The 25,298-nt window shown below is 43.3% G+C and overlaps 1 protein-coding gene across 1 annotated transcript in view; it reads left to right on the forward strand.

Moving 5' to 3' along the window:
* Positions 1-24,914, forward strand: part of LOC126516795 (uncharacterized) — a 48,823-nt gene extending 23,909 nt beyond the window's left edge. Inside the window, exon 3 of the mRNA XM_050166899.2 lies at positions 23,013-24,914. Coding sequence (XP_050022856.1) covers positions 23,013-23,411 — 399 coding nt within the window. The 3' untranslated portion in view covers positions 23,412-24,914. The remainder of the gene's footprint in view (positions 1-23,012) is intronic.
* Positions 24,915-25,298: the final 384 nt, after the last annotated feature.

Below are 25,298 nucleotides of genomic sequence, written 5' to 3' on the forward strand. Positions count from 1 at the left end.
AATTACCAGCTCTGTTTCTGACACTAACAAAAGCCTGGCAAAACTCAGTAGAAGAAAGTCCCGCACTCACCAAACCTCGCAGCCAAGAATTCAGCGCAGTCGTTCCGCTGCAGGCAACCAGTCATCACACAGGGCTCGTTGCACTGCTCCCGGATGGTCGTTGTGCTGCTCAGCATACAGTCAACCGCATATCTTCGCTGCTGGCCTCCGTTGTCGCGATCTCACCGCTGGCAACCAGCTGTAGGAATCTCAGTGCTGACACCCGTTGTTGCAATCGGGTCGCAAGCCCCAAGGGTAGCGTTGGCCTGGCGGCCTGCGGCACAACTGGAAGCATCCGAAGGTCCCGGCAAAGCACGAGTCGACTGGTAACAGAACAACTTGTTTATTTTAACATCGCAAAAGAGCGGGCGGTCAGGTCGACCGAAGTGGAGAGACGGGAGAGCACGTAACTCAACGGAAGAAATCGGAGCCTCTCTCTCGGCGTCCGGGGGCAGCTGCTCTTATACTCTCGGAGTTGAGGGCAAGAAGGAACGTCTCGGGATGAGACCACGTGACTCTGGGCCCGGACACGCTGAGAGACATGTTGAGACGAGTGTAGTGACGCATCGCCGAGCCGGCGCCGATCAGACCTCCTCGCTTCACACTTGGGGAGCTCCTCTCCCCGGCTGCTGCGCTTTGACAAGCGTGGCACACACACACACACGCACACACGAAGACACGTGGCACCGAAACACGCTTGGACGCGCTTGGCGGGGAGGCGTATCGGCGGCGCTGAACGGGCCAAAATGTCCGCCGCTTTGAACGAAGCCCCGGCGTCCGTTGCATCCGCGCCGGCTATACCGCGCGTCGTAGGCGAAACGTAACATGCTCTATTTGCGTAACATATCGCACACACTAAAAAAAAACTTGGACAAAAGATTAAAGTAGATGCCTGCAGGCTTGCAGTGACGCCTGACACCGGCAAAAGATGCCGAAAGTGAGTGGGGCTATACTAATACAGGTACTTTCAAATTAGGAAGGCCCACTTAGCTTCAGCAAGTGCTCTTCAGCAAGAAGTGCTCTGTTTTGTATAGAAATATAGATAAAGTTATGCGAGAAGTTGTTGAAGCTGCTTTGATAGCGAGGGCTGCTGATAACTGCATCAGTTAGCCTTTCAGTTGCTCTGACTAGAAGTGAATTTGCGTTCCTGGAAGTTGCTGGTTTTCATGTGCAGTGATTGGGCCTTTTCGGTGTGCGGGCCTACAAATACGTTGTTTTTCTGGTAATCAACACTCAGTTTAAAGTTAGCGCTCGTCCTGTTGTCTCGCTCCGTGTCTTCCAGCGTGTCTTCCAGCGTTGTGACCCCCAATGCTGTATCTAACCAACTATCCCAAACAACCATACTTCTAAACTTCAGGCCTGGGCCTGGGTCGAACCCGCCATGAAGGCCATTTGCCATTTTACCCACCATCGCCCATGTGCTGGGCTGGGCTGGGGTCTTCGTGTAGGCCTGAACCTGTGCAGTGATCTAGATTACACAGCCTGCCTTTAGTGGCAAAAGTGCTCCCTGGAGGGCTCCTCTTTATTATGTTGTAGCTACATTATTGTTCATGCATAGTGAAGTAACAATTACATGCCAAAATCGCTATTGTTCTATATGTTTCATTCTTTTTTTCATTACAGCATGTTACAGAAGGGAGCAAATTTATCATGCTGTAGCTGAGAAAGTGCCATTTGTTATCGCACTAATGTCACTGTAGCATTGAAATCTGATGATCAAAAATGCAGACACAAACTGGACAGGTGCATGAGGAAGAGCACACTGATAAGTGTCAATCGGCAGCTCAATATTCACTGTGCAAAGCTGTTGCACTTATAGGTATTATTCTCGCTCTGTGAAAAAGCCATAGGAATACGAAAGCACTCAAGAATGAGTTCCCAGGATTAGTTCACAATTCACAACATGTAAGCTACAGCTACAAGTTAATCCAAGTTGACAAGCTAGAATACAAGCCTAATGCAGTGCATGTAAAAAGAGAGAGAGAGAGAGAGAGCGAGAAAGAAGCCTTGATGTCAGAAGGCATTCTAAGTGCTCTTGAGTTCCCATGCTACATGTGTTCTTGCGGTTGAAAGGATGTTCCACACCCACTACCATGGCCATCAATTGTGCTTGCTATCGCTCCCAAGGCTAGATCCAACAACAACAACAACAAAACCGAAGAAAATGGATGGAAGGACGACCACTGCAGTAGCTCATCGGTAGAGCACTGCATGCGTAATGTGAAAGATGTGGATTCAACTCCCACCAATAGCGAGCTGTCTTTTAATCTAGATTAATTTCTGTTTTCCTATTTATTTGAGGAGGCTCCTTTGAACATGCGAGCCAAATATTATTGCACTGCATGCAGTAGGGAACTTACAATTGTGTCAGAAGAAGTGAACCGATGCTTGCTCTCGCATCCGCAGTGTCTTCATTGAAAGCTGGTTGAACGCAGTTGGCCGACCAACGCTATTGACTGATTTTGTGATCACAAGGACATTCTCAGTAACACATAATTGCTAATGTTAAGATAAATAAATGAGAAGTATGTATCTCTCTGCTCTCAAAAATACAGAAAAATAATTTCGTCTTTGGACTGCACATGGCCTCCAAGTCACAGTGGTGTGCTGCGCAGCGTAGTCTACTGCGGTCTCCATGGGGTGCCATAATGAGCCCTTTCGTTGTCGTGACACTCAGCTTTTGGCCGGGACTGGCTTCTCTGCCATCTTGGCTTCTTGGCTTCTCTGCTGTGTAGCTTCCAGCGCGCTAGTGGAGATGAAAAGAGAGAGAAAGCCGGGCATCGATGCAATAGCTCTACTTATACGAGGACGAATTAGAAAGTCTCCGCACCTATCTTTTTTAGCCAAAATGGCTGTAAATGCAAAGTAACATATCCATTCTGAGCGGTGGACCTTTCTTGGACTGGCCCGGCCTTATGTGCTGGTAGCTATGCGGCACGGCACTGCTGTAAGTTGTTAAAGATGGCAGTTGTGCTTCACACGTCCACAGTGCACAAGCAACAAAGTGCGATTTATTTTCTTTGGAGCAAGGGACGAATGGCCATTGAAATGTACAGGGGAGTGCAGTCCACGTATGGGGAAAGGTGTCTCGCTTTGAAAAGTCTGAGGTGGTGGTGTTGCGAGTGCTCAAAAGGGCCGCGAAGACTGGCGTGACAATGAGTGTTCGGGGAGGCTGCGTGCTTTGCTGATGGATGACAACATTTCTCAAATGTAGTACTGCGATCGGACAAATGTCTGAACCGGTGTGGGAACTATGTAGAAAAATAGTGTAAGGTACGTACAATAGTACGTATATTTGTAAGTACCTGTATGTACTTTATTTTGGCCAATGAAAAATAGAGGCAAAGACTTTCTGATTCACCCTCGTAGTTGAAGACTTCCATGAATGTTTATGGCATAAGATTCATGAGATGACATACTTCAACAGCGAGGCCATCAATGACTAGTTAGAAAAGTGTCTTAGAGTGCGTTTAAAATAACTCCCTCCAAACCATAGCATCCTAGCGCTACTTTGGTGGGCATATATGTAATGACTTGTCCTGGAAACAATTGTTAATTGTTAATGTGAACCAAATCTTGGGCTACCTGAAAAGAAACTTGTACCTTGCCCCGCTGTCACTAAACTTGTTACTTTATACTACCTATGTTGGCCCCGACTTGAATACGCCTTGCCCGTATAGGACCCACATTACAGGCTACTGAGCCAGTACAAAATTGTTCTGCTCATTTTATTTTAGTTAACCATCATCGCATTGCTAGCCTGACAGAATTTAAAACTACTCTTAATCTTCCCTCCCTAGCTAGCTGTAGAAAGCAGTCACACATTTGTCATTTTGGTATGGTGTATTTCCACAACGCTGACCTTTGTTCCTTGTTTATAGTACTTCCAGCACCATATTGCTTGCACTGGCTTGATCATTCCCATAAGGTTAGCATATATTTTTTAATGACTGCAGGCTCACAATCATTTGTTCCCAGAACCACAAGGGACTGGCACCACTTAATCAACACCTCCATAATGAACATAAAAATGCGCTATCAACCCTGCTATAAAAATACTGTACGAGGAGTTATTTTTTGTGTGTTCTTCTTACTTGAAGTGTGTAATCTGTTCTGTATTATGCTTTCTTTATTTGCTATATTTTTCTGTTCTATTTTGTTATGTGTGCCCCTCCCTTCTGAAGTGTATTTATACCCTGTGGGGTACTGCATATAAGTAAATAAATGAATCTAGTTTGGTAATTTTTAAGCATCAATTGGTAATTCCTAATTGATGCTTATGAAGCCGGCTCCGCTAAGTTTATTGATTCGTTCAGTTAAACTTGAGACCATATCCGGTATGTAGATGTATGTTGTACATGGTGCTAAATGTGCTTGTCGCTGTGCCAAATCAGATTTTTGCCTGTGCCAAAACCTGCACAAAAAGGTTGAATGGCTATTCCACCATTGTATGTGTATGGTATGTTTTCTTTAAAAGGACTGTCTACCATTATTCAAGGTTTTTGTATTTTGTAGCACAACAGGAGGCCTACTATTCGAAGGGTCTAAACTTGCAGTGGTTTATCTGGAAAAAGAGTAGAAATTTTTAAAACACTGATTACTGGATGCGATGGAAACCTCGGAGGCCATGCACCAATGCACTACTTCGTTCACTGCGACTCCATTTGTGTGCACAAGGCCACTTTCTCCAACACGCGCTAGCTGGACACTAAATAAATTACTTTCTCGTGCAAGGAAAAGTTAGCAGATGAGTCTAAAATACAATTTCAGGCCACAAGATATTCCTCCATTCCGAAGGAGCTGGGCAGCGCCAGTGGCAGTGTCCCGCTTACAAGGTTATGGCAAGAGGGCAAGTCACAGCACCCTGTGGCAGCCGCATTATTTACACTACCCAGCAGATGCAGTTATGTGCAACTGTCCATGGCAGGGCTGGAGTGTGTGCTGGTGCTTGTGGGCTCCAGTCTGGTTGTGCTAGGTGATGCGGATCAGCTTTGTTCTGCACAGATGGTAGGCAAACCAGCATAGCACGTTTTGAAGCGCTATCAATAATTCAATGCGAATCACGTCTAGACAGATGCAGCCAGGAGTGAGCATCCCCTGTAGATGTTAACTGCCATTTCTTGCAAGGCATGGTAGGCGTCGCATACGTGTGATCTGAGCTTAAGTTTTACATGGTTTGAGGCTAGTTGAGTGTTAAAAAATAATCGAAATTACTGAGACCCTATGGCTAGGACACCGATAAGCAGTGTCACCAGAGTTTCATTCTTACATGGACGGGTGCAGCCTAGCGTGAGAGGAAAATAGTCGTTTACTTCCTGAAGTACATAATCCTTATTGAAATTCGTAGTGAAGATATTTGCGTACTTCAGCTGTACGTTTAGTAAGCTGTGTAAATTAATATACACAGTAACAGTAGGAGCAAGCACACTAATCCAAACACCCTTCTTAATTGATGTCGACTATCGGGCAATAGCAGTGTCTATTGGAATCTTGCATATGTTGACATATGCAAGTCGGCGGTAGCTTCGAAATAGGTGAGGAGATGGCCTTTGTTTAAAAGGAGAGTGTTGGGGAAAAGGATGGCTTCATGCTCCGTTTGTGAGTTCCATGCACCACGCATGACTGTGAAATTTGACTGTGATGTTTACAGTAGTCTGTGCTATCCGCAGAATATTATTTTTTTTTTCACCAAGCCCAAGGGGTGGTTCAGGACCCTTATATAGGATGGGCAGGAAGTCGGAGAAAGAGGTGAATCATCGTGACAGCTAGTTTCCTTAGAGTTATTGAAGGAGTGAGCTCCTTTATCAACTATTTATCGTCTGATTTTTGCTTTTCACCTAGCAATTTTTCATTGGATGCCCCTGAGAAAAAAAAAGAAATGGGAAAAAAAAAAAAAAAAGAGTCCATTAAACTTTTGTCTAATAACAGTGAGACCTCCCCTCAATGAACATCCACTGGATACAACAATATTATTCTGTTGCCTGTCTATACAGTTGCAATTGTAATTGTGACAGTATAATTTTATTCAAACATGAGACTGAAGACACACATCTTATGGTCGAGACTTGGCATATCAATAATAACGGAAGTGCGTGTGTTAGCCAGCATTTGATTATATTGTCTAAAGACGAAATATCATGCCTAAACAGCTATTTTTTGCTTGTGCCAGCACCAGTGACGTAGCCAGAAATTTCGTTCGAGAGGGGCTCACGTAAAAGCTCGGCCTCCACACGCACTTCCTTATAGAACTCGTCGAGGGATCAAATACATGAATAATAACTGCATTGCCATTGCCAAAGATGCTGCAAATGAATTCTTGAATGCTACGCACTGTCAAGACAATAAAGTATGTATTTTTTTATAAAAGAATGTACTCGTATGTCTAAAAAATTGTGCCCGAAATAAGTGATGTCAATGCTTCAATGTTTTTTGTCTTTTTAATAAGTAAACAAAATATCACACGAACTTTAGAACTATATCAGTTCGAAAGCAGCAAAGCAGGGCATGCCGCTCATATGAAAAATGTAAGGGCCATGAAATGAGCAAGTTGAGGACAAATATGTTAATGAAACTTTGTCAGTCAAGAACATTGTTTCCATTTTTGTACATATGCAACGACCAGGGAAGAATCTCAATGATGCTGTCATTTGTTCCAATGTATTGTGCAGGAGCAGCTGTCACCGGTCGTGTATTGTAATTGCACCAAAATAATAGTCGCAACAGAGAGCACACATAAAAAGCAGGAGTTCTGCAGAATATACGAGGGTGAGTCAAATGAAAGTGAGCCAGTGCGAATATATGGCAAACGGGGTACTTTATTTAAAAGTAGTCTCCATGAGCATTTAGAGATTTGTCCCACTGATTAACGAGTTGCGTGATTCCTGTCTCATGAAACTCCTTGGGTTGCTGTTTCAAAAAGTCCATAACTAACTCTTCCACGTCATCGTCTGACACGAATCTGGTTCCCTTGAGCAGTTTTTTTCAATTACCCGAAAATGAGGAAGTCGCAAGGCAACAGGTCTGGGCTGTATGGCGGATCTTGCAGCATTTCCCACTTGAACTCTGCCAGTTTTGTGTTAACCACATCAGCGACGTGGGCACGGGCATTGTCATGGAGTAAGATGACCCCATTCGTCAATTGTCCACGTCGTTTGTTCTTGATTGCGACACGGAGCTGATCCAGCGTTTCATAATATCGGAAACAATTTATAGTCTCTCCAGGTTTAGCAAATTCTATCAGTAATGGCCCCCTGACGAATGAAAGAAAAGTCAACAACACCTTTCCGGCAGAAATAATGGCCTTTGCTTCCTTTGGGTGTGGTGAATTCGAATTTTTCTACTGTAGGCTTTGCCGTCGTGTTTCAGGTTTGTAGTAGTGGCACCATGATTCGTTCCTGGTCACAATTGCAGACAAGAAGTCGTCACCCTCACTGTGATACCGGATCAGATGAGTCAAGGCATCGCCGAGCCTCTCCGTCTTCTGGTGGCGGTTCAAAATCTTGGGCATCCATTGTGCACACAAGAGCCGATAACCGAGATGTTCATGAATTATGGTGTGAACCGAACCGTCACTGATGTTCACATGCTCTCCCTGTTCATCGATGCTTATCCTCTGTTCTTGTCTGATCAGCTCATCAACCTTTGCAATTGCATAGGGGGTGATTGCACAGTGGTTTTGGCCCGCTCTTGGATCGTCTTTGCAACTTTCATGTCCTTCTTTGAACCATTTCCTCCAACGCTTCACAGTGGCCAATGAAATATGATGTTCGATGTACATGGCAGCCACAAGGCGACTAATTTCTTTTTTGGAAACACCTTCAGCTGTCATAAACCTCACGATATCACGCCGCTGTACCTTTGGAGCGTCCATTATGTCATGTAACCACATTCAACCCAGTGTATGAGAGCATTAAAAACATTCATCCTCACACCTGCATGTCACTTTTGTACATGAGAGATGCCTGTGTGTTATGCGCATGCGTCGCAGATAATGAACCGAACCGTTATTGTGGAAGGTTGGTTGGCTCACTTTCATTTGACTCACCCTCGTGCATTAGAAATGCGAAGATACAGCTTGATAAAGGGCAGGAAAGTGTCACTGGACACAAAGTTCACTGCACGTATACACAAAACCTCGCAATAAGATATTTAAATATATGTACAAGTCTCCAATGAACCTACGTATCTAAGAAAAAGTCACTGTATGTAATGCGTCAAACAAGGCAAGTAAACATGTTGCGCAATCACACATTCACAGATCACAGAATTCTAAGGTCCGCCACCCCTCCATCCACTCACCCCCGATGTATCGCGCGTGATGGAAGGTGGCGCGCTTCTTCCCTGCTTTTCTCCCTTGCGCACACAAGACTGAACCACCATCGTCGGCTCACCCGTGCTCCCCCCCCCCCCCCCCCCCTCGCGCTTTCATTCACACATACAGCATGCGGCATGCGGTCACAATGTTATGGCCCTTGGACTTTATATGGAACATGAAAGTGATGGTGACAGCAGGAATGCACCTGGAGTGTCCATATAATTGCTATCACAATAATATAAAACGAGTATCCGGCAACTGAAGTGTCCTGTGGCTCATTACTTTCTGCAAAAGAAGTAACAAACTCGAACTTTCACCATGCGACAATTCGCTGCGCTGCAACAATGCCTTTTTTTTTTCTATTGTGGGGCGGGGGCACCAAAATGAAAAAACGCAAAGGAAAGCATCTTGGCCACAATTAAATGCCTATTTTGGGCACCTAATGTTGCTATCGAAGGAATACCGAAGAAAACGTGAGATGCTTGGTCCACAGAGAACCATACGCATACTGCTCAGTATCCTACACCAGCGAGACGAGACTTTCCAGAGAGGTTGCGCTCAAGCGAATGCGTTGCAATCTGTGAAGTCCCCACAGTGATGGCTGCGAGCGACCATTTTTTTTTTTTTTTTTTTTTTTTCTCGTCTGCTAGCCAGAAAGCGTCCAAAACTCTGCCAGGCAAAAATCCACTCAGCCAGAGAAAAACGAATGTGCATCGAGCACGCCGCGCAGTGGTTGGGGCAACACGAGAAAAACGCATTTGCTCTGGCTGGCTCTGGCACCCCACGGGTAGCGAGAACAAGAAAATTTAAGAAGCTCAATGTGTCCTCACGAATAAAAGTCAAAGTAGAAAAAATAAATAAGAACGTTGTTACCTTTGCTGACTTTAGTGGCTTGACATGGATGTTTGGTGGAGGTGAAAAAAATGTTGATATTCGTTCCTGTGACATGACAGCACAAATGAACCACCACAACACTTCGGCTCATTGGACCTTGCTGCATTCTTTGTCAATTTGTTTGATAGTGTCTAGATTTGGCTTGTCTCGTTGTATGTTCCGATGTATGACTTTAGAAAAGTCAGTGCACCTTTGGCGTCAAATGTTTATAACAACATTAAACGCACAAAGTTCCGGAATTGAAAATCTAAAGCACGACTTTGGAAGTGTCAGTGCATCTTTCGCATCTAAAGTTTATGAGAGCTTTACCCATAAAGTTTCAGAATTGAAATCCATGTGCTCCTTAGATTTCGTGGCATCTGCGAGATGCCATGATAAGCCCGCTCGCCATCGAAATGCCCTTGAAACTTTGCGCTCGGATGGGGCTCTTAGTCTTATGTGACTCCCGGTGCATGGGCGTTGCCACGAAATCCAGCCCGAGTTTGCAATTTTCGCTGTGAAATGTCTTTTCGAGCATGAAAAAGACATTCTAGACAAAATCCAGAAGGATTTCTGGCGCTGGGGGTTGTTTTGGTCGGCGGTGCATAGACAGTACGAAAAAATTGCAGCCCCTGGCCAGCACGTGGCTCTGATTAACAGTTGGCACTGCCTCTCCTCGTCTCGTACAGATAAATTTGACTGGTGGTGATGCAGATCATCACATTTAATACATCTAAAGAGAGCGTAACTTAAGCACCTGACTGTGCCGATGGCCAGCTGAATGGAAGAAGATAATTCTTCAGTGTTGCAACGCTATTAAAGAGGAGCTAAGGTGGTGCTAGGGATGTGACGGACTATAGGATCTCACAATAGTGCCTGCATACCTGCCATATGCATTGGATGACCTGCCCCATCTCCACTCCATTCTCAACTAAAGTATCAGCCTCACTTGTTTGCTCTCTAATAGATTCCACTGCCTTTCTGTCTCTTAATGTTACGCTTATCATTTTTGTTCGATTGCTTCGTGGCAACAGTCCTTAGCATCTTTTCAAGCTGTTTTGTCATCCTCCATGCTTCAGTGTCATCGATTAGTACTGGTAAAATACTTTCTTCGAGGATAGTGACACATATTCATTATTTACCTTTTTGTGGTGGCCATTTTTCACTGATTAACCATGGTTACAAAGTTATTGCTTGGCGCAAGACATGTTTTCATTTATCTGAACTTTCTTGAATATTGTCACCAATTCTGTGGCAAAAGCATCTTGTTTAATCAGATAGCATGTGCGACTGACATAAATGATGGTATACATCGTGGAACTTGCGGAGCACCAGCAATTAATGCTAGAATGCACGATGTTTCATGTATAAATAGCTGGCACACTTGACCCATAATCAGATTTTGGCGAACAGCGATTGTGCTTGCTGTTATCATTGGTTGTGCTTTCAGTGCTACTTGTTTTTCTGGGTACAAGGTCACCTGATAAAGAGTTACATTTGTGACTTACCATTTTGGCACTGACCAGTTCTTCACCATCATTACGTTACAGTATCAGTAAGCTGCTTGTTATGACTTAGAAGTGTCTGCCATATTCACTGTAACTGGAAATGTAAAGAATGGTGACAGACAAAGGAAGGTGGGAAGGGCATAGCCCCGTAAGCAAAAACAGTCTCCACCTCGCATATCGCCAGAAATGAACTCTGATGGAATGCACCATTAAGTGTGTCAGTGGGCGTGCTTTAGTCACAAGGAAGCCACTTCCCAGACCCAATGTAACATGATCGGCCACATGTGCGATTCAAAGGGCTCTGCCCTTGCACAATATGCTGAGTGCCGACACCGATGAGGCTGTCCTTCTCAACATTGACAGTTTAACGAGCTCACAGAGACAGAGCTCTCTCTTTTTTTTTTTAGGCATTCTGGGAAATGAGGAGGGAGAATGCGAGAAATGGTCATGTGTATGTAACATCTCAGTTGTCCCAATCAGGTCGCCGGTCTATTGTAATCTGTAATGGGGGTGGTTCATGAGGAGCAGCCAAGGTGTTAAAACAGAGCTCCCGACCCCTCATGGGTGCTTGTATGTAGGAGCCATGCTCTGCACATTCAGCTTTGCCAAGTTAATGCATCAGTTCCATTCTGAATAGCTGCCTGTACATATATACTCTGTATATAAAGTCTAGTTGTGTAAGTACAAGCGTCTATGGCATCCCATCCCTGATGGACGGGAGCAATAAAGACAGCGGCAGTGAGTGTACGTAAGTTTCTCTCCCAAGTTCAAGTTCATTTATTTACCACATACATGGAGTTTCACATAAGTGGTTGGGACGAGGGAAAAAAAGCTGGATTAGAAAACAGCTTAACTAGCCCCACGTCCCTGGTTCACTAAGGCAGCATGGCAATAAAAGAAAAATACATTTCAATGTCGGTGTCAAATGAGAAAACACATGATATCAACAGAAAACATATTTTTACAAAAAGTGAAATTTAACTATGAACATATTTAACACAGCATGCTTAAAACAGAAGTATTAGAGAGTATGCGAACATTTTCATAAGAAATCTTGAATTTATTTAATGTCTTCGGCAAGCAATAACTTATTGTTTGAAAGCCATAATTTGTGCGCGGCTGTGGCGCATACCATTTTTCCAGGTGTCTATTTAGGCGCAAAGAAGGATTTAGTTGCAAGTAAGCTACACTACGTATATAATCGCAATTTTTTACAGTATCAGATCTAAAGAAAAGTAATAAAGTGTATTCATATAGCATGTTTAATTTAATTACATAACATTTAACGAATAGTTCTGAAGTATGTGCATTAAATGGTAGGTTTGCAACGGAACGTAGGGCCTTTTTTTGTAGGATAACAAGATTATTTGTGGATTATTGTGTTCCGTTACCCCAAATTAAGTTGCAATAACGCAGATGTGACGAGAAGAGTGCCTTAAATATCGAAAGCTTTTGAGGAACTGGCAATACACGCTGACATTTTCTCAGTACGCCCAAGACCTTGCAAAGTTTGTTTTGTAAAAGTTACGTATGGTTATCCCATTTCATATATTCGTGAAAAATTATACCTAGAGATTTTGCTGTAGAAGAAAATTCAATTTTATTATTATTCAACATGAGATTATAAGAATGAGTGAGCTGATAAAGTGGGGATTTAGAGCAAAAAAGAACAGCTTTAGTTTTTGAGCAGTTAATTTCTAAAGAATTTCTAAGTGTCCGGCTGCATATTTTTGCTAATGTCAAGTTAGCTAGATTCACGAGGTCACATATTTTCGTTCCCGAAAAAAAGGACTTCCATCATCAGCGTAGATTATGTATGGGCTGAAGGGTCAACATTTATGATATCATTAATGAATATAATAAACAAAAGCAGCCCCAATATGCTGCCTTGGGGAACTCCATATTTAACAGGTTGCATAGAAGACAGAGTTCTGGTTATCGATACACATTGCTGTTTGTTTGCTAAGTAGTTTTGAATTAGATTAAGGGCAACACCATGAACTCCATATCATTGCAGCTTTCCTATTAATGTTTCATGGATAATTTTATCAAAGGCCTTGGACATATCTAAATATATGCCGAGTGTGAATTTTTTTGCTTCAATATTTTTAAGAACCAATTCTTTTTGAAACAGTAGAGCACTTTCTGTTGAAAAACCTGATCTAAATCCATATTGCGATTTTGTTATGACAGAATGTTTGTCAACAAAGTTTGATAGTCTAAGATGAATCATTTTTTCAAGTCCTTTGAAGAATAGGGGAAGGATTGAAATAGATCTATAATTACCGAGAATGTTTTTATCTCCACTTTTGTATATTACCGTCACTTTGCCATTATTCATATTCTGTGGGAAAGTGCCAGTTCTTAAGGAAAGGTTATAAATATATGTCACGCACAGACTAGGGAGATCAATAATATATTTAATCGGTTCCATTTTTAGACCATTTATATCCTCGCTCTTACTCATCTTAAAGTTTTTAAATACTCTTAATACTTCATTTTCATCAGTTGGGAAAAGAAATATTGATTCCTTGAGCGGCACAGGCAAGTAATCAAAGGCGCTCTCTTGATGTGAGCTCTCAGTTACAGATGTAAAGTATTCATTGAATTTGTCGGCTAACTCCTTGCCTTTGATAACTTCATTGTCACCTACAAGTTCTTCTAAACTATTTCTTACTCTACCTGGAGATATGATGGAGTGTAATTTATTCCACATTTGTTTGATATCTGTGATGCCCTCGGACATGTTATGATAGTAATTTCGTTTTGCTTGCCGTTGTAGCTTAATGATCAAATTTCTACATTTTTAAACATCCTCAAAGCATCTGGATTTCAGTTAACTAGGAATGCGTGAAGTAGCCTATCCTTTTCCTTCATCATTTTTAGGATCTCTGTAGTCATCCAAGGTTTGCGGGCACGCTTTGGTTTTTGAAAACTTGAAGTGGGAAACGTTTATTATAAACTGAACTGATCGTTCAGATAAAATACTCGTAAGCTAAATCAGCACAGGATAAAAAAAATAAGTCATCCCATTGCGTTTGCTCAATTTCATCATGAAAGCGCGAAAGAGAGATAAAATTTACATCTCTATAATGTATCTGAGTGTGCTGCAGGATTGGTGTACAATAAGATATATAGGTAGGTGATCACTGATAGCAGTACCAATAGTGCCAGAAAGTACGGAATCGAAGGGAAAGTTTGTTATGAACAGGTCTATTAATGTTGCACCCGAGTCAGTAATATGAGTAGGAATGACAATAACATTCAATAAAAAGGGGGAATCAAAAAGTGCCGAAAGATCCTTTTGCTTATTTGTGCTTGCTAATATATCAATACTCAAGTCACCTCCCAACACGAGTCTATATCCATTGTCATTAACAAAGGAAAATATGTTATCTAAAAACTGTATAAAATTGTTTATGCTGCCATCAGGTGGTCTGTATACTGCGACAAAAACAAAGTTTTCTACTTTAAGACATACAATTTCAATATCATCCGTGCATTGAGACCACTCGTTAAGCCATTCATATCTCATCTCATGTTTAACGTACCGTATTTTCGCGATTCTAAGCACCCCCCCCTCTATTTTCGCGAAAAATTAGGAAAAAAGTTTGCATGCGAATCTAAGCACCCCCCTATTTGTTAGGAAAAGCACGTAGCCAAGGCCGCCAAACGCGCTTGCTCACTCTGGAATCATTGCTGGGCGGACCTGCAGGCACATGGTCGATGCTTCTGTTGGACGCGTTTCGCGGCCATCTGACCCCGGAGGTAAAGACAAAGCTTCGGAACATCAATAGCGACGAGGTTGGGATTCCGAGTGGCATGACGCCAGTGCTGCAACCTCTCGACGTTTCAGTCAACAAGGCCTTCAAAGTCAATCTCCGGCAGGAGTACGAAGAGTGGGCGCGGAACCCTGACCGGAAAAAGACGCCGCCGGGAAAGCTGCAGAAAGCGTCCCCATCAACCATCGCAAAGTGGATTTCGGACGCGTGGAAGAGGGTCCAAGTGGACGTTGTGGTCAAATCATTTAAGAAGTGCTCGATCACAAACAACTTCGACGGATCGGAAGACAACCTGCTGTGGGATACTGAGAGCAGCGGTTCAAGCGGTGTGACGAACTCGAGTGCCACTGATAGTGACTGAGCAGCCTACACAAGCGGTGGGTTTACTGTCTGCACCGATTTTCTTTTTTGAATGTTTGCAAATTAAAATGTTGTTTCCCACACCCATCTCCTCGTGATGTCGTAGCGAAAAGAGGGAGGAGGGGGGTCATTCTAGATTTTTCGAGTCTAAGCACCCCCCCTCACTTTGGGCATCGCGATCGTGAAAAAAAGGGGGTGCTTAGAATCGAGTAAATACGCTACATACATACACCACCTCCTGTCCTTATTTTCCTATTTAAATAAACTGGATTATAACCTGCGATATTAATAACGTTCGAGTCATCACGGTACCAAGTTTCTGTTAGCATAACTATGGAGAAATCAAATTTAAACTCATCAAGAAGAACAAAGAGGCTGACCTCTTTGCAACGAGCAGACTGCATATTAATGTGAAGCACAGCTAGGGGTGATATGCGCTGGTCTACAGTGCGTGAATTTAGTTCCGACGGACTAGAACCCATCGTATTAAAAGTCCATTAGTGGACAGGGGTAATAACATATGTATACAGAAATAATTATAGCAAGTATAACAAAACAGCAGCCCTTGAATAGGGTAAATGTACTCACTAAGAGATGTTGTTGAATCGTTACGAAGCGATACTTTCGTTGTACAAGGTTAGAAAAACTAGCACAGACAACAGAGAAGTGATATATGGCACTAATACAGCACACAACAATATTGAAAGCGTTATAAAAAATGTTCAGTTGCATAATATAGATGAAGAGTAGGGGCATTGGTTACATAAAATGCTGTGTAATATGAAGAAATAGGTTTAGACACATATAACACTCTACAGAAGGACAGGATTATGTTTTCCTGCTTAATAAAGCGATCAAAAAAATACAGAAAAATTACATGCAGGATCACAACTAAGAAAACCATTTTCCCACCGTGACGACCAGTTAAACAACTTGCGCCAAGCCCTCCTTACACGTTATGCACAAAACTGGTGTCTTTTCCAATTTCCACATGAGAACTTTGCCTTGAGACACCCAGATAAACTTCCATTTTTTCTCTTTCCTTGCTTGTCTCGCTTTTGCTAGCAAAATTATGTTTTCGCGACAGAGTTGCTCATTTACATAGATCGAAGCATCTGTGTCATACCCTAAATCCCTTGTATTCAGTTTTCTTTTCCTTGCTGCCGAAAGCATTCTGTCCCGGCCAGCTCTCAAACGAAACTTTGTGACCACATGCGGCCTACTCTTATCTCTGGATGGCACACGATGCACATCTTTGTCATTCTCATTGGTGCCGGCCATCAGATACCCTGCAAGTTTTCCAACTTCCTTCAGAAGGTCCTCATCTGGTACAACCAGAAGCACTTGAATTTCAACATTCATATTTCTGGAGTATTGTTTCAACCCAGTTATCTCACTCCTAGCATGCTTCAGTTCTTTTTTGAGGAGTTCACTTTCAATGCGGCACTGCTCATTGTCAGCCCTAACAGCAGAAAGCTCACCACGAAAGGCCTCAACATCAAGTTTGAATTTTTCAAAACTATCACTCAAGAAATGTACGGATCGATGAAGACCAGTGATTTCCGTCCAAATTTCACCATTTGAGGTACTGATCCGAGCAACGTCACTTTTAATGTCTGACGTGAAAGGATCTAGCTTAGTCACCAACTCAGTCAATACCTTAATGACCTCTTTTATGCTTCCCGGCTGCTTCTCAGCCATAGCTTTAGCAAGGTCATTTAGGCCACCAGAGTTCGTTTCCCTGCCTCGACTCAAGGTTGGCAATAGAAAACAACAACAACACAGCAGAAAATAGAAGGCATTCACACACAAAAAAAAAGAAACCCAGCACAAGTGACCAAGTACGGCTCTACATTAGCTTTTTTATGCACCATGCAAGTTAGGTAAGCTGGTTATGCCAGCTTGAGAAGTTCAGCACAACTTTTACACAGACCGTAGGCAAAGAAGACACAAGCGCTGACTTACAACAAAATTTTTATTGAAAACGTAGCGACATATGTATGGATAAAGTATCACACAGCTAGACTAAAGATATTCTTGCGAACAGAAAATTGTCCTTTTGCACATGCCACACCGTTATGCTTGCACATACAACCACCACATCTGCCGCTTGTCAAGGTACTGTATTTCTTTTTTGTTATTGCGATTGATGAATGGCTGATGCATCCGTCTTGTGCTTTCTGAATGTGTTAAGCTTCCATGACTAAGTGAGTTGCACTATCTCTATGTCTTACGATGATGTTAGTCTTACTGGTCAGGCATACACCTTAATGCACGGCAGTGCAGGTTAAGGTACATTGCTTCGTTATTCTTTCTTCTATTTTCATATTCCTTTAATCTGGCATTTACACAACTTTCTGATTGACCTATGTAGCACCATCCTTATGATAAGGGCAGCCTATACACAATGCCTGTTTTACATTCTACTGACTGTGACTTGTCTTTGACATTGCAAGCTCCTTTGCTAAAAGCACCCTCGGCCTTGCTTTGAACATGTGGGCAGATGCTAGATAACTTGCATGGTGTATAAGAAACAACACCGACATATCGGGCACCAACACTCTTTAACTCGTGCGACATACGATGCACATGAGGTACGACCACTATAGGCTGCTGCTGCCAGCGTTCTGTACTTGATCCTTTACCCCCTTTCCTTAATCTGTTTGAAAGCTTTCTCAGACGCTCTCATCATCACATTCTCTCGGTATCTGGCTGACCTTAGCTTTCCTAATTGAGAAAACACAGTCTCAAGGAAGGGAAAACATGGGGAAGGCGGGAGATGGAAATTCAAGACGATGAGCAAAACGAGAACAAGGTGAAAGTAAGAGCCAACGTTTCAACAAGTGGACTTGTCCTTTTCAAGGCGACATATGCTTTCCTTGGCACAGTATATATAGGTAAGGTTCCTCTAAAGAGGAAAGGGGGTAATGTGGGTGGGTAAGGCAATGGACGAGGGTATAGAATTGAAAAGAGGTGTCCAGGCCCCTTCCACAAAAAAAAAAAAAAATAACCTACAGTGACACATCAACCGGCTGACACACGACGCTACCTCACATTCCTTTGCCTACGCTGAATAGCACACCTCTCTTTTCAGTTCTACACACTTGCCCACCCACATTACCCACTCTCCCCTTTAGAAGAATTGTACCTATGTATACTGTGCCAAGGAAAGCACATGTCGTCTCGAAAAAGAGAAGTCCACTTGTTGAAACGTTGGCACTGGCTTTCAACTTGTTCTCGTTTTGCTCATAGTCTCAAGCAAGATATGACAACATGCAGTGGACAAACAAGATACGGCTATTCCCTGCTTTATCACCTTCGAGTATTCTAATCCATAAACCATCAAAAATATCTCAGACCTAGTGTTATAACTCCCAATAAGGATGACTCACACTGGTTTGCACCCTTAATTTTAAACTCAAGAACTGCAGTTCATTATCTCTAGGGTACTTCAGCAGTGAAACATACACTCTTCCCTCTTTCCTCGGAAACCTTTAGCACATTGGCTACCTGTTTTTTTAAGAATAGCGATGTGGGTGAGTTGCTTTAGGTCCATGGTGTAAAATTTTGAAGCACTGAAATGCGGAAAAAGAAAAGGATTATGGAATAAGGATTGCGTGGATCGCGGTGTGTGTGTGGCGAGCACGTTTGGTGGCATGGCACATTCGGCAAGGAACATGTCCAGCAGAAGTTCATCAAAGTTTATGCAGGAGGCTGGCCCCATCTAGGGGAAATACCAAAAGGATTCGCCAGATTTTTGCCAGCGCTTGTGTTGTCCTCTTGCAATTCTTCTTTCTTCGTCTGTTTTTGCCAGATTTTTGCCAGCGCTTGTGTTGTCCTCTTGCAATTCTTCTTTCTTCGTCTGTTTTTATTCCTGTTTATTTCCCTCACTTCGGTGCTTTGCGCTGCAAAAATTTTATGCCTGTTTGTTTAAATCTGCCTTTGAAGCAATTATCTGAACGTCATCAACATACCGAAACAACTTAAACTCTTTCCCGTGGTGCGGGTCCCGGCCTTCATTGCCTCATGTAACATAGGAGTGTACCAAAAGACCTCGTACTATTAATTCACCTTTGGTACTCACCTTGCTAAGGGAGCCCTGGGAGGCCATCCTCGTTCTTGCTGACCTCGAGGCCAAGGAGGGCCTCCTGGATCAAGCTGGGCGGTTTGCAGTGGCCACTGGAGTCTTGGAATAGGGACCCACCCTGCACCGCTCCCTTCCCCTGCACTTTTTTTTTTCTTCAATACATGTTATTCCTCCTCCTCCTCTAAATCCATTTATAATGACCTGTCTACAGAACTTAGGAAAATTGTGCATAACATTAGTGCAACTTTTGACCCTATGCAAATCCCAGCTTCTTGCGCAAATGACTAGCTATCGAGACCCACAATGGTAGACTAAATAAAACTGCAAAATTTCCATAAACCCATCCACTGCAATACCACAGTGGTTTAGGAATTGTTGCTCATCACTGTCCTGAGTGATATAATTCTGTAGACCGCACATTCATTGGAGGGGATCATATAATAAAGACGCCTGATGCCTACACTGAACACATTACAGCTGCCGGGGTTACACTCCTTGATCCATGAATCCATCAGTCACATTAACAAAAAAAAGGAATACAGTATCTTGACAAGTGGCAAACGTGTATATTGTATGTGCACGCAGAATGGTGTGGCACATGCAAAAGGATGATTGTCTGTTGTTTACAAAAATTTTTTTACTCTTGCAATGTGATAATCACACGCACGCACGCACGCACGCACGCGCACACACACACACACACACACACACACACACACGTCCCTGCGTTTTCAATGAAAATTTAGTTGTGAGTCAGTGCTTGTGTGCGTCTTCTTTGCCTACAGTCTGTGTAAAAGTTGTACTGTTTATTTCCGTCATCTATCAGTTCCAACTCACCCAAATATCTGCTCTTATGAGAAGTTCAGAGCAACAGGGGAAGAAACTTTAGTTGAGACTTTAAACATTAGCCTCCAAATGTATCAAAGAGTTTGGTGCAAATAACAGCTGCTTGCAATAATTTAGTTATGAAACTCGGGGTTACTGGACTCTGGAAATTTTTTTTCTTCCAGCAGTCTTTCAGAGCACAGAGTAGGCATGCTTACTCAATAGAAAAAAGTATTTTGTTACAGAGATTTTCAAAACATTCATGGCACAGTGATGGTTAGCTGCCATCTCCGTCTCTGTAACTCTGCACAAGAGTGCATTGCAGCCGCACTTAATTTAATTGGTTAAGCAGTGGACTATAATTTGTGCATACCATAGTTAATGAACATATTTCACAAGATCTACATAAGGGACGGACCCTGCTTCCTTCTTTGTTGTACCCGCCGTGGTTGCTCAGTGGCTATGGTGTTGGGCTGCTGAGCACGAGGTCGCGGGATCGTATCCCGGCTGCGGCGGCCGCATTTCGATGCAGGCGAAATGCGAAAACACCTGTGTACTTAGATTTACGTGCACGTTAAAGAACTCCAGGTGGTCAAAATTTACGGAGTCCTCTACTACGGCGTGCCTCATAATCAGAAAGTGGTTTTGGCACGGCAAACTCCATAATTAAATTAATTAAATTTGTTTGCTGTTAATAGGTTGAAATAGCAAATATCTTGAACAATTTTGTTTATTATTTGCCGGTAAGTCTGGTACTGGTGACCTTAGTACGCCTTACAGATTAAATATCATTCACAAGTACATAAACTTGCATAAGTCTCATTATCAGAAGGCAGCTGCTGTTACTTTGCAGTTTCTTTCTTTTTGTTTTAATACATGTCTTCAAATAAACTTGAGTAAGGCTCACTTTTTGCACACAGTCTGCTTTCTTGCTGCACCAAAGTCTGCACTGAAGTGGCATGCATGAGCACACTTCGTGTGAAATGTATGCATGCACTGTGTTTAAATTGAATCTTCACGGTAATCTAGAAATGTTTGTGCTGCATTTTTTGTGAGTATTGTTGTTGATCACTACATGACTAGTACTCATCAGGCCTCCATCGTAGCCGCTTAAAGTAGAAAATTTTGTTATATACTGAGAGTCACACAGTACTCGCCTCTGAATATTCTTCCACAAATATTTCTTTTATTGTAATTGCAGAGCTTCAAGCTTTTGAAGGCGGCTGATCATTCCAGCACTTCACCCCACAATGCATGCCACCACGTGTCCTTGAATGTGCATTACCTTTACCCAATGCAAGTTGAAAGTCCTGTGGAATGCTAGTGATTCCACATCTATTGTGGCGAAAGAGGGAGAATCAATGAATGGAGTGAGCAGGCCTCAAGTGGAGAGAGGTCAAACAAGCCATGTTTGTGTGTGTCACATTTAAACAACATGCTACTGTGTTGTCTTACCATCTGTTTCCTCAGGTCTTGATGTCATTGACATTGCAAATATTTTGTGCTGGTGTAAGTGCGCCATTCATGCAGTGTCCTGTTTGGGCATTTAATAGCGTACCTGCCAACCCTCCCGAATTTTTTGTAAACTTTACAAATTCTTCATTGTTATATAATTTTACTAATGTTGTGTCAAGTTTTACGAAAACAGATTCTGTCCGCAAGAAAGTTTAAAGGTGTTGGAAGGTGGTACAGGCATAAGATTGCAAACAAAAAGAATGCATACTATAAAGAAATTTTGATGGTACCTTTGTACCTTTCTCACCTTTTTGTGGCAGCAGAAAATGCCTTATACTAGTAGGGTACTTGCTTCAAGCAAGTGTTTTCAGACAAGTTTCTGACCCAGAAACATGCACCCCGAATTTCACATCAAACGCTGCAAACGTTGAGCCAAGGCGCTACAACGCAGCTATGGACAGGCTGAAGGAGTCTACAATGTGGACGCTGCAGCCTACACCCCTAGACATCATGCTCTAGCGGTCATAGACAACCAGGGCAACACTGTTTGTTCAGGATCAGTCAAGACCACCTCGGCGGGCGACGCGGAAGAAGCCGCCATTGCACTCGCATCGCGGCTACCCGGTTGCAACGTCATCATAAGTGATTCTAAGACTGTTATCCAGAACTTCAGTAACGGCTACATTAACAACCTTGCCCACTCTCTACTAGTCGCTCACCCACCGGAAAACGACATTGCTCACGTCTGGACTCCAGCACATCAAGGACTCCACGGCAACGAAATGGCTCATGCCGCTGCTCGAGGATTCACGGACCGAGTGGCCGCAAATATTGGCCGAACTCTAGAACCCAATGACTCCCAACAACACGCCAATACAGACACACTCGTCACATTCCATGAAATTTGCACACATTACAGACACCAACGCCTAATGTATCCACCTCTCTCTGTGCCTAGAACGCACCAGAGAGAAATACTATGGCGCCAACTACAAACTCGCACTTTTCTTACCCCGCACACTTTGCACTTATTCTCTCCCGCCACATACCCGACACCCAAGTGTCGCTTTTGCCCTGTCCCGGTAGCAGATCTCTCCCGTATCATGTGGCAATGCCCCATCAATACTCCCCCTCCCCCCCCCCCCCGCACGCTCAAACCATTAATTAGTAGTGAGGAGCTGTGGGAGACTGCCCTGCGCAGCTCAGATCCCACCCTACAGGACTGAGTCCTGAGGTAGGCTAAGGAGGTAGTGGAGGCCTACCACGACTGGCCGACGGATGTCTAGCAACCTAATGTGGTGGCAGATGCCTGCTGGGACTGGAGTACATAGACTTCCCTCTCTCCCCCCGGCCCCTCCCCTCTCTTAAAAGGGGAATAAAGTTCATTCATTCATTCTGAAGCAGGCAAAATTGGCAACAGCAAAGTTCCAGAAAAAGTTACTATGATATATAAAACAGTGGTTTGCTTTTCAATTTCTACTGTCATTCCTAGCTTTTCTATTAATAATTGTTAATGAAATGTATTTGCCACAAAATGTGTGTGCACACTTAGTGCAAGCTTTACTAAAATACATGCTATCACCCCTGCCTTGTCATGTCCATGGAACTTTTATGAATTTTGAAGTTCACAGTTTAGCAGATATGTTAACAGTCACATGTCATATAAATCTGCAGATGAAGTAAAAGACAGAGCTTGTCCTCTTTTTTGATTGTTGCGCGATAGTCAAATGGCATCACTCATTTTCGTTACCCGCTAACCTCTGCTGCAGGATCACAGCCTTTCGGATGCACACCCACCATGTGAGCCCGCACCGCCTCCGGGCCACTCTCCCATACCCCTAAAAAGAAAGTGCTACAGTGACAATGGTGTTGGTGTTAGTGGAGCTGGAACCAGCAGCACGAGTAGCTTTCAACTGGGCCGGTACCGACGTGAGTCACCTCCGGAGGACCCTTGCGGTTCAACAGCCATTGTGGCAGCTCCGGCAGTGGGTGCGTGCCGTGCCTTTGGCCTCATGATGGAGAACTGCGTCAGTGATATTCCCGAGGGCCCCAATCGGGACCTGGCAATGCTGGTCGCATACCAAGCCCTTGTGAGGTTCAAGCTCACGCTCAATGGCCATGGCAGTGACGCAGTAGATATCACACTCTCGGAACTCTTCAGGAGTTGAGCAGCACCATCAGATCCCGTCAACCCGGGTCTGTGTGGTGCATGCAGCTGCCTAAGCTGGCGTTGTTGTTGCACAATGGACCAACCATAAATCCGCTGGTCTCAGTGGCAGATTTAAGTGTGGAACTGCGTGGGGCTGCTTCTTGTCATGGTTGATGGTTTCTCAGAGGGTGAGTTTGTTTGCTGGTTATCGTGTTCCTCGCCACGTTTGCATGGTTGCTGGTGTGTTAGTTGAATCTGAGGTGTATAGAAAGGGGCCGGTCACACGTTGGCCAAATGAAAAGCAGCCTTCGTCTGCATTGGTGGCATGTGTCAATCTTAACGATGCCACTGGTTAGTATGAAAAATAACTGTGCTGCCAAGAAATTATGTCCATGTACATGCAAATATGTGCCATATGAAACATCAGCGCCGCTTGTTTATGGCGATAATCTTTCTGTACTTGCCATAAAATGTGAAATACTGACAGACATAGTGAACACTTTGTTTTGTGCCCTTGTTAATTGTTTTACCGTGCCTGTAACCATTGCCTTTCATTTGCTCTCTTCAGTCAGGAGTGCATATCAGGATGCAATGCAAGGTGTTAGACATTTTCTGCTGATTCAATGCTTAAATGTTAAGGTTATGGTTAAGGTTATTTTTAATAACATTAAGGTTTTAAAAATCACATTTGTGTGCGTTCATTTAATTGCAAGATAAGTGCTTTTGACTGTTGAATGTGCAAGACAAGAATAACACCTCTGCACCATTACATACACATATTGCAGGCTTCACTTTTGTTTTGTTTTGTTTTTTCCTCACGTGCCAATCATACGTATTGCATATGTCAGAGAGAAACTTTGGGGGGAAGAAAAATAGGCATACTGCAAAATGAAAGTTTGCCTTGAAAAACAAAACTGAATGTGATACAGCAAATCAAAGAAAGAATTCAATGCTAGACATTAGGTAAGATTTAGTGACACGGTTGTTTATAGTAGTACATTAAATAATGTACAAGAGACTCAGAGTTTTTCTTCGTTTGTTCTGCCATGCTGTCAGAAGTGGCTGAATGTGTAGTGAGGCTATAAAGAAAAGTAAGAAAAAGATGGCATATTGTTTTCAGTATCCATGTGTGTGCTGTCAGTTGGCATAATGTATGTATAATATAACTAGCCAATAGTTATTTTATTGTGATAGCAATTCTATGGACACTCTAGGCGCAGTCACACTGCTGCCGTCGTGCTGTCCCGCTATAAACAGCCCATGTGCCATTTGTGCGCGGAGGCTTAGAGGGTTTACACAGACACAGAGTGTGTTTGGTTGCAAAAAACAACAAAGCGAAGTGGATGCACCGTCAGTGATGTCCTCAGTTGGCTCAGTGGCGGTGCCAGGAGAGCGTTTTGCCTTCCACTGCTGGCATGAGCGTTGTGCGCATGCATACTATAAGTACATTAGCATTCCTGCTGAGCTGCTGTGGTATGCACTGATCTGAGCAGAACGGACAGTAAACTTCGAGCTAACATTGTCTAATGTTTCACTGTGTGCTGACTAACGCCAACGGTTTCCCATCAGTCTCGTCTCTTGCACCATCTAAGTGCAGTGCCTCCAATGCTACTGGCGGCACTCCTGATCACGCCAGCGTTGTGAGGTGCCTAGTAGCTGCCAGAATGCTGTTCCTTCTGTCCAGTGTCAGTTGCCTTGCAGGCTGCATTGCGCCAATGTGTCGCCCCCGCTTTCTGTTACACTGTCCAAGGAGCTTGAGCGTAATGCTATACATTGCTGCCGCAGTCAGTGCTTCGTCCTTCGGACAAAACTGCCAAATCTTTTATGGGAATGAAATGTCTTATTCCCATGAGAGATTAAATTTCGCAATTCCAGCCAAGTTTTTTTTTGCAAGACAATTGCTGCC

This window comes from Dermacentor andersoni, chromosome 1, assembly GCF_023375885.2.
Source record: "Dermacentor andersoni chromosome 1, qqDerAnde1_hic_scaffold, whole genome shotgun sequence".
NCBI classification, from domain to species: domain Eukaryota; kingdom Metazoa; phylum Arthropoda; class Arachnida; order Ixodida; family Ixodidae; genus Dermacentor; species Dermacentor andersoni.